Source organism: Crassostrea angulata, chromosome 5 (genome assembly GCF_025612915.1).
Source record: "Crassostrea angulata isolate pt1a10 chromosome 5, ASM2561291v2, whole genome shotgun sequence".
Classification (NCBI taxonomy): Eukaryota; Metazoa; Mollusca; class Bivalvia; order Ostreida; family Ostreidae; genus Magallana; species Magallana angulata.
The window spans coordinates 21,549,001-21,560,204 of record NC_069115.1 but is presented as its reverse complement, the minus strand read 5'-3'; the positions used below and the strand labels follow the sequence as shown (position 1 = coordinate 21,560,204).

Below are 11,204 nucleotides of genomic sequence, written 5' to 3'. Positions count from 1 at the left end.
TTTGGTGTAATATAAAAATTTGTTACATGAGTGTTATCCAACACATTTTGAGCTGAAAATGTGATAAACATTATTAGTGTTGTTAGTGTATGTTAAAAAAGAGGAAAAAATGGGCTTGGATGCATTTTAAGTTCATGTGAATGATATTCAATTTCAAGTTTTTGTTGTGAATTTTTAGGACCTTCTCCAGGGAAGATGAAAATGAAAAAGATAGAATTAACAGTTCTGACAAGGAATAGAACACTGAAACATAATCTCCAGTAGGTTCCCCCATTTTGGGAGATGTGCTGCATTACCTAGCCAAAAATCCATTAAGCTATTACTAACATCATGTTTAGAATAGAAGTGGACATAGGAATTAGGCAGCAATGGAGTTGTGCACTGGCTAAGTCGCTAAACCATCCTCTACAATTCATGTTCATCTATGGTTGATTTCTACCACCCTTCCATATGTGAGACTGGAATTCACAGTTACCCTTTCACAGTGTTAAACATAATATGTATTATCTTCCTACGCCATGAAGTATATACCTCAGGTCATCGCTAATTATCCTCATCCCTCATGGCAAACTCGGCATACATATGGCTATTTCAGTTGAAAGTCTTTTACGTTTTTTGTACTCTAATGCATGTTCAAATTTGTAAATTAAATATTATTTGATGACAGATATGTGTTTTGATATTTTAAACATAGGCAATCAAAGATTACAAAACTCACTGAGTCATAGACAAGGTATTATCAACATGACCAATATGATAACATTACATGCAAATTATAGTTGATAATCACTATCATGATATAATACAAGTAAAGCTAATGTCATAATATCTTATTCATTATGATATAATTAATATGACTATCTTCATTCAAATCATGTAAATATCACAATAGCAATCAAGATATGATAAACAAATTATACAATATGATATTGTATCATATGATATGAGAGAATATTGTATCAAATAATATGATACAACATTTTATAATTTGATACAACTGTATATCGTATATTATAGAAAATATACTCTTTTTCGCCCTGTGCAATATAAACAGAAATTTCACCTACCCGTGTGATATAAACCCTAGGGGTGTGATATAAATCTTATATCACATCCCTCTCCAGCAATCTTCGGATGTTATATTACACCCCTTTCCATTAATTTTCGGCTATTATGACGTAGAGTTCGGTATGCGTCGTTCAACTCCGATTTTCAAGTATGAAGTCAAATAGCATGTCGATGTCAACTTGGTATATACAAATTTACAGCTGGCGAAAAATTCCAGGGAAGTTTATCAGAGATGGAATATAAAGACACGGAGCAATTTGTAAACAATAATTATTCATCACATGTTGTTATTTATTGTTTTCTTGATATTTTCTATAAGTATATGATATAAAAATCATGATATACAGCGACCGAGGGCTAATATAGGATGCGATATAAAAATTGCCATGAAATAATCTATATGTATCATATGATGCGATATTATAGTATTGTATGATATTATACAGTACTGTAACCATAATACATTTGGCTGTATATTCTATTCAGTGTTTTGGCGGAATGCACTTCCACTTAATCAAGTACAATGCCATGCACATATGTATAGGAATAGTCATGTTCTGACAGGAATACACTATTTTAAATCCACGCCAACTTTTTCAAAAACTATTCCACCAAATATCGCATGATACCTTATGTATTATAGTATGATTTGTACCATATCATGAAGCAAGATTGGCTCAATTTAAAGTGGATCTCTTCTTAAAATATAAGGTAATTGAGTATTTATTTATTCTTTAAAAATCTTCCTCTTTAATTCTCTTTAAAACTTTGTACATGGATTGGATGAGCAGGGAGATCTCTGCCAAAATTGCAATTATGTTCCTAGGGCTAGAGGCTCTTATTTAGGGTGTACCATTTTGGTCATATAGTTTAACTCTTTAAAAATCCTTCTTCCATTACCGAGTACCGTACATGTATAGAAACTAGCAGACATACAAGTACATTCCTGTGATGAACAGATAGAATTCATCTGGAATTTTGAAATTCATGACCACTGAGTCATGGGTACTGGTGTTGTTTGAGGGGGGAGCCTTGTCATATATTGAACATTAACATCTAATAGTGCACTTTCAAGTACAGGTTAGGATGAGCATGGAGGCCTATAACACAATTTATAAATCTCATTATCCTTTGGTCACAATTCTTGTAGATATTTTTTTTTCGGGGGTAGGAGGAATGCCTTTCCTATTTTAACAAGTTTGAATTTTCCTGACCCACCTCTAGATACATGCAGACTAATTGTATGACAACTATCAATTCTTCATCAAATGCCACATGATTAATCCTCAACAGGGTTACATTTATGCCTAGTATAACATATAATAAGGCTTTGGGCCTCTTGTTTAAAATATATACAGGTACATGTATTTTAAAATCTAAGCATTTGGGACTTGAGACCTACATGTATATACTTGACAGATAAAATATTGTACCATTGTAAAATAATTGTTTTAAACTATACCTAAATACTACATTTATTGATATATAAATTTTCCCAAACATTTTATGTATATGACCATGCATTGTCTTTTAATTAGTTATTACTCTACATTTACTTTAAAGAAAGTTAATATTAATCTCTACATGTACTATACTCTTCCCCATATTATATTATGATGATGCATTTCATCTTATATCCAAAAGGGTACATTTACAAGCATAATGCACACACATACACATTTTGGACTGGTTAATATAAAATTGGATACTTTTATCACCAACATACCCCTATGCTAGCAAGTATTCTGTCAATCAATGCAATCTTGTATGTTAAGAAATAATTAAATCAATTATCTTAATTACTTCCCAATAAATCAATGCACTGTACATAACATTACAATATCACCTTAATGCATGCAACAGTTATGTGATTACGGGGGGTGGGGGAGTGGGAGATCAACCCAGCATATGCTTAGTTTGAGAGGATGGGGTGCATGTTGAGAGATCGGTGTGTGTGTTGGGGAGGGGGGGGGGTACCATCTTCTCTTACGTATTTGGTACATGTAAATAACAATACATAAACACTTTCTTCACTTTGTTACAATGCAGTTAAACATTTTGAAAAAAAAATATTACACTTACACGTCCGTGTGTAGGAACACGCATTACATCTAGTATGTGATATACTACTATTTGTTGACAGACATCGCGTTACTTTCACTTTGAGAGTACGTGACGTCACAGTAAAGGTCACATGGTGTGCAGGGAGCTGCCTTTAGTCTCGTTCATTGTTTTCACAATTTCAACAACCCGGTAGGGGACGTGTATTGATTATGCAATACTCTCAGAATGCTTGTTGAAATTGTGAACATGGCAGGCGGGCGGCTGCCAAAAGTGTACCCCTATTGTATGGATAACACCTCCTACAGTTTTTAAGATAGGAAGTTGTTTTGCATATCAATTGAATATATATCAGAGATGTGTATATTACTTGAATTTTGATTTTTGGTAATTAGGAAAAAAAAACAGCTGTTGAACTTATTCATTTCCTCGCAGAAAAATTAGCTTTTAGGGTACAATATTTCTCTGGATAGGTATAATTGTTAATCAATTTAGAGTTGACAAATGGATATGGATACAGTTTACATAAAAGAAAACCCGGTTTTCTGTCACATTGACAGCTTTCCACATGTTTTATCTAAGGTACTTATGCACGTTCATAAATATTCAGTTACTTTTGTACGATCAATTGATTATTTTTTTAAAAGAAAGATGTAATTACATATAAACCATAAAATACTTACTTTGATGATTCATGCGGGTTATGAAGGTAGCGATCATTGCAAAACACAACATTCTTCTGCAATGTCCCGCATTTATCACCAAAGAAAGCATCTTATTCTTTAAACGTACATTTCATATGTATGATACTAAAGCAAATGTAATAAAAACATAAAGGAGTATTTGTACACCATTATCATGCGCGAAATGCATATGTTGTGTTTTGTGAAGCAGATAATATCATACTTTCATGTCAAAGTGTCAGTACAAGCCATCCCAACTGTATATTATTATATATTAATGCGCAAATGCTTCAAACAGTTTAAAAATGTTATACATGCAAAACAAAATACATTTTTTTTTTACACTTTTAAAGGGGCATGGTCATGATTTTGGTCAATTTTTTTTTCTGATTTTATTATTTATAATGCTTAGTTTAGGAATGCATTTCTAAAGATCAAATGAAATTTGAGAGTCATCCGTAGAGTTATAAGCAAGATACATGGCTCACAATTCTTTGTCATGTTAACAAGGCTCGTACTCTGTTTTTTGTTTATGTATGTTCAATATATATGTACCAGTAAATAATCGTTTTCAACCTGCTTTGTCGGTGTTCCTAACGTTTAATTAACACATTCATTTTAGTTCTAAAACTGGAATTTTAACATTTCAACATCCAAAATGTCAACAAAAGCTTTGTTAACAGAGCATATTTGTCAGCTCTGTAACTCGCTTATTACTCAACGAATGACACTCAAATTTTTGTTGCCCATTAAAAATGCCTTACTTAAGAATTGTAAACATAAAAATCGGAAAAATAATTTTTGACCAAAATCGTAACCATGTAATTATATATGTCATAAGGTCAATGGCAGTGTAAAACATTTGTCTTTTTAATTGGAATTTTATTGAATGAATTGTTATAAAGATTTCGCTTTAAAGTGTAATGTATGGTTTGTACGGAAGGTGTACATTTTGTTATATTGACAACTGTGTCTATGGCTGAGCGTATACATGTAGTTTATATCGTACGTGCGAAAGAGTGTTTAAACCATTTTGTGAATAAATTCCCCCCTCAAGATAGTGAGCTGGAAAACCTCCAAAATAAGAGTAAATTCAATTTTTGCAACTTAAAAACATGCGGCCTAATTTTTTAACTGCACCAAAAGTTTTTTATCAGTTTAATACATGCGGCCTAATTTTTAAACTGCACCAAAAGTTTTTTATCAGTTTAAATACTTATTACAGTGTAACATGAGATTGTGTCATAATATATGAGGAAATGCTACAATTCAAAGAAGGAAATAATTATTGTTATTTTTCCACTTTTGAATTCTAATTGATTGATATATAACTTACAATTTGGATTGTTTTCAATGAAAGAAACACGGAAACACCGTAATTGCGTTTTAATAGATGGAATGGATATTTTACACGTGATGTTGGCAGATAAATTTCCACGAGGAAATTTTTTTTGGTAAAGTGCACGTCGTTTTGAACAGGTTTGAGCACGTTTACATCACCGCAAATAATTATTGGAAGTACAGGTAAATATTTTTTTTCTTACCAATCTTGTGTATCTCGTTTGACGTTAAAACATTTCAATAATATTTGTTTGCCTGGACTATAATAACAAAACAGTAGCATTCCTTTTTAGAATCAAAACTAAAGGTCAATAACAGTAAAAAAAAATAATAAAATAGAAAACTGATTATTAAATATTTGTTGTTTTTTTAACTGTGATAAAAAATCAGTAGCCAAGCAATTGTTGACTAAAATTTACATATTGAGACTTTTATCTGCCGTTCATTTTTACCAATAAATATTGGGAAGCGCTGGCATGTTAACCATTGCCGGCACTTTTTACTAGGACATCAAAACTAAATCTGATGCTCTCAAAATATATCCAGGTGAAAGGCCACAAGTTTGATCTTTTTAATTATTTTATAAAATAATTATAACTCTCAATTCATTGTTTAAATCTTATAGAATCTAAAATTCACTTTTTCTAACTGCATTCTGGATTTACGCCGCCGTTAAACTCCTTTACCTGTTCATGCAGCGTTGTTTCAGTTTTGTTACCATAATGCTCTGATGTTTCTGATATTCTTACCTTCTTGTTCATTATTGAAAAAAAAAAAATTCGGATAAGTTTAAAAGTAACTGTCTTATCTCAGACATACAAAGTATAAAATTAATATAAACAATAATAGTTTTGCTACAGAACTTGTATCAAACATTTTGTTTAAAAAGATATGTTAAAATAGTTTCCTGACATCTTTGAAACGTCCTTTGAACGAAACAATTGTTATTTATAAGACTTCGTGTGATATTTTTGCATCCATGCGATTTATAACGAGCAATTTCCGGTAAAAAAATAACCTTAATACTATTTGTAACATTTAAGTGAAATAGGCTGCAGGTCTTAAGCTCCTGGTGTGACAAAAACAGATGAACGATCTCGGAGCTACAGGTCTTTACGTATCTCGAGTTGTAATTACGCTTTTGTTTCCGCACAAATTTTATTAAACGTGGGGCTTACATCCAGCATCTTTTTTATCACGCAAAACTTTCTTTTCAGTATTTTTTGTTAATCCTTTTTTTAATAACTCATAATTTGATGGGTTTTTTTCGAATTCAAATATATTGTACATATGTTTATAGGCTAAATAATTCTTTCAGTCTAATTTCAGATCTTCCCTAACGATGAAGACAAACAGTTTGTTGTGTTTGGTTATCATTGGTTCTTCCGTGATAAAGATTGCCTCGGCGGTTGTTACTTCATGTGCCGGGAGTATGTGTATCTGTGATGACGAACAACTTACTGCAAGCTGTAGACCAGATCGAGGCCGAGAAGAGTTATTATTCTTTCCTCGTCTACCGAATTTCGTCACAGATGTTATGTTCAAAGATTATACACGCCGACATATTTCTACAAAAGATTTAGTGAACTTAACTCGCCTTCGTCTTGAAGTGTTGCGACTGCATAGTATGGAAATAACTAATATGGAAATGGGTTTATTTCAATCCTTTAAAAGTCTCAAAATAATAGATATCTCATATAATCCGGAACTTTCTTCTGATACATTAAAAGAGGCATTCAGAAATATTTCACAAGGTTTTCAAACTTTTAATATGACTTCTAGCCGATTGGACACTGTACCAGACATGTTTAAATATCTTGTAGATACCAATTTTACAAGTTTAGTTTTGGCATATAACCCATTATATCATTTCAAAGCTGATGCAGTAAAAGGACTTCATCTGAAACTTTTAGATTTATCATACTCTGAATTTGGTAATTTGACAATAATATGTCCTGCAAATTCTACCCCTCTACTCCCAACACTAGAGAATCTTCAACTTCGTTCAACAAAGATCAAAACAATTCCAAAAAATGTATTAAGTTGTTTTCCAAGTCTTCAAAAAGTTAACTTTGATAACACACCTTTTGGATTTTTTCCAACTTTTTGCCACAACTATCAACATGTTACAAATCACTTGGAAACATTGTATCTCGCAAATACCAGAATCAGTGGACATATTTGTAGCAAACATTTTCTGTGTTTGAAAAACCTTAGGCATATTAAACTCGACAAAAATCCAATAACAAATTTCCCCCACTTTTGTAATTCTAAGGGCTTTAGTAATGTCCCGAAACTATATCGTCTTCGGCTTCAGTTTACATCGATCACAATTTTTCATAACGATTCTTTGAAATGTTTGCCTTCTCTTAAAAGCTTAGATTTAAAAAACAATCTTTTAAAAAGTCTTCCAACTTTCTGTAGAGAAAATAACACCAGCTATACTCCGAAATTGAAGGAACTGTTCCTACAAAATACAAGTATTACAACTCTTAAAGGTTTTAAGTTTGGCTGTCTTCCAAATCTGGAAAAGCTTGATTTGCGATATAACTTCTTCAGACAAGTTCCGTCTTTCTGCGATAGATCAAATCACAGCACTAACCCCCTTCTACATGATCTGAATTTATCGAACACGAAAATTAAATACATATTTAACGACAGCTTTTTATGCCTTCCCTCTTTAAGGAAGTTATATTTAAAGAACACCGAAATCACTCGACTTGATGACAATATATTTAGTTCGATAGGATCTTTGACATATTTAGAAATTGGCGATTCACCGAGCTTAACAGGCATATCTAAATATGCGTTCAATATCTCTCGTCTTCTCACAATGAAATTTACTTACAACAATTTTGATTTTGAGAGAAAAAAATATTTTCCAAAATATCTATTTAAATCCTGTGCAAATGTGACGACCTTAGACCTCAGTGGAAACCACTTTTCAACGGGACCCACTGCTGAAGAGACACTTAAGCCTTTGACAAAATTAGTTACACTAATCCTGACTAATAACAGAATGGACACTATTCATGAATACACATTCAGATCGTCCAAGGCTTTAAAAGAAATACGACTAAATCAAAACAAGCTTATAGGTTGGAAAGAAAATGTTTTCCAAAATCTTTCGAATTTACAACATTTGAACATGGCGGACAATAAAATTGCAGTGTTTAATAAAACGTCAGTGCCAACGAATATTTTGAATAATTTAAAAACATTAAATCTTGCGTATAATCCCTTTGACTGTGGTTGTGATTTAATTTGGTTTAAAAAATGGAGTCTACAAACAAATGTTACTCTTCTATTATTTCCGAACAAGTATTCGTGCCAGACACCTGCTTCAGTGCTTCGGCAGCCAATTACATCCCTACAACTAACAAAGGACGATTGCACAGAAAAACATCCATGGATTGTATATATTGCTGCTGCGTCGGCTGGATCTTTCTTAATTGTGTTAACTTTCACTGTTATTACTGTGCAGTTACCGACAATAAAGAATTATATATACTACTTCCGTTTGAAGAGAATAGGGTATGTCAAATTAATAAATGAACAAGATTTTAGATACGATGCATATGTTGTGTATTGTGAAGCAGACGAAAAATGGGTTATTCGAACACTCGTGCCTAAATTGGAATCCGAGGGTTTACAGTTATGTATTCCTGATAGAGAATTTAGAGTTGGAGCTGACAGATGTGGTGAAATTGAATCCGCATTTCAAGAAAGCAAAAAAATCCTTGTAGCATTGTCAAACAATTTTGCAAAAAACGAATGGTGTCTTTGGCAGGATCATTTAGTGGAAGAAAGATTGCGACAAAGGGGGAATTCATCGGTGGTATTTATTTTATACAAAAACATTAGTAGCAAAAACATGATTTCTTCCTTGCATCGTACAATGAAACACCAGTCCATTATAACTTGGCACGAAGGGGGTGCACGTGAAAAAATGTTTTGGAAGGTTGTTATCCTTGCTGTAAAATCACCACTCGGCGAACCTCCTATGTCAGTCTTGAATGGATGAACAGCTTTTTTTTTCTTTTAAATCAAGCCATTAAATGATGAGTTTGTTGAACACCAAAGATTTAGGCCGAAATGAGAATGATTAGATTACAACCGAAAAAACAGTCCGCAAATGAAAAATCATTAATATTTGTAGTTTTTATTTAAATTGTAAATGCTAACAACTATCGTTTTGTGTTTGTTATAAGTGTTATGCTTATATTAATTCCGATGGATGAGCTCATGAACCACACTGGATTTATATCATGCATTTCAATTACTTGTATATTTTTTAAATCTTAAATTATGTGTTATTGTGTTGTCAATTGGCATTGTTCATTGACATAGTATATAAATTTATATAACATTTGTGTACGTAGTACCCCACCTGTGCATTTGTATGACAAAATATCAAATTATATACTGTTTTTGAAATTTTATTAGGGTCTTCCGTTTCCAACGGAAGACCCTTTTGTTTTTCTTCGGTTTCTTTTTATTATTATTTTATTTTTTATTTTTTTTCTGACTCCTTTTCGGCTTTATATCTCAAAAAGTTTTCATCCGATTTCAATGAAATTTTCAGAGCTTTTGTAAAGTTACCGTGCCTCAAAGATGTTAAAGTTTCAGCATTTACGTTACTTTCGTTCAAATTTGGCGGCCATTTTTAAATTTTAAAAAAGTGATTTTGTCCGGAAGAAATCTCCGTAAACTTTACAGATATCGCTTTGAAATTTTTACTGATGATAGATGTATCAATTCAATAATGTACTGGGGGGTTTAACATTTTGTTCATCAATTTTGCTCAAAACCGGAAGCAGTTCCAATTTTTGGAAATGTTCATTAACAGAATAAGACAATACTACAGTCTTATAGAACTTGCCATGGTGAATTCAAATCTGAAATCTGTTTGAAAATCAAACAATGCATTACAGAGATATCGGGGTTTAAATATTGATTTTTCCGGAAATTTTGATTCCGCGTACTTGGTTTAAATAATAGCGTCATGTTCAAAGTAAAATTAATTCGTACCAAAAATAATTGTTAAGTCGTGCTTGAACACATTCGGATTTTTTTTTTTCAAGTCGTTCTTGAATCAGAAATGTTTTTGTTAATTCGTACTTAAAATCATTCGGATTTTCTTAAGTCGTAGCAGTAATAATTTGATTTTGTCATCTTTTTATTTTAGTAACACTTGTTGTTGGTTTAAGAGCTCTGCTTCTTACAGGAACTTCCGGCTTTACTTCCGATATTAACGGAAGACCCACTCGTTGCTTTGCAACGAGCTTTGCTCTAGTTTTGATTCCTTTTGTGAATACATACATTCTTCGATGCGTACTGTATGAACAGGTATAAATTTTCTTAATTATATGTAACATACTAGCAGGCACATTTCTTAAGCGACGGCGGTAGTTTGTTTCTTTTAAAACGAAGTCTTAAAGTAAGTCCGCGTTCAAACGAAAAGGGTCGACTTTCTGGACTACAGTAGAGACAAAATAGAATAGATATAGTTTAAACTCTACAAAGTGGGCATGACAGACCTCAATGGTCTCTCATATTCCCTTTTTGTATATCGACCGATAGTATGCATTTTTTAAAAAAAATCTTTTATGCTTTTGATCTGAAAAAGTAAAATCAAGTTAGCGCACGCCTATAGTTTTTTTTAGGATAGTGACCAATTTCGTTGATCATTTACATCCGTTATTAATGTCCAGGAAATAGTTGTGAAAATATTCTTAGAGCATTTCCCACTTTTTCATTCAATCAACAGTCGCTTAATATTCTTTTAAATGATGTTTTTAATAAGTTCACAGCGACTTCACTATTAGATTGACAGTTAAGGGAGCCGTAAACAAAAGAGTGATGATATTAATTTTGATTGGCAGAGAGCTTTGATCAGCCAATGAAAAAGCGGGTTATGTTCAAAGCAAGTAAGTAAGATCATATAAAGTAAAATCTACGCGATTACAACGGGCTCGATCGTTTTGCTCTACCCGCCCCCTTCTTAATCACGTAAATTTTACTTAATATGATCAGGCTATTACTTAAAGA

The 11,204-nt window shown here is 32.3% G+C and overlaps 1 protein-coding gene across 2 annotated transcripts; it reads left to right on the top strand.

Annotated features, from left to right (window-relative positions):
* The first annotated feature begins 5,057 nt into the window (after positions 1-5,057).
* On the top strand, positions 5,058-9,584 carry LOC128184149 (toll-like receptor 13). 2 transcript variants are annotated; one of them, XM_052853502.1, is made up of 2 exons: positions 5,058-5,336; positions 6,483-9,584. In XM_052853502.1, exon 2 carries the CDS (start codon positions 6,496-6,498, stop codon positions 9,175-9,177), a length of 2,682 nt encoding a protein of 893 aa, XP_052709462.1. In that variant the 5' UTR covers positions 5,058-5,336; positions 6,483-6,495; the 3' UTR covers positions 9,178-9,584. The 2 variants fall into 2 exon arrangements, with proteins under 2 accessions (XP_052709462.1, XP_052709461.1); XM_052853501.1 differs by having other exon boundaries at positions 6,472-9,584.
* Positions 9,585-11,204: the final 1,620 nt, after the last annotated feature.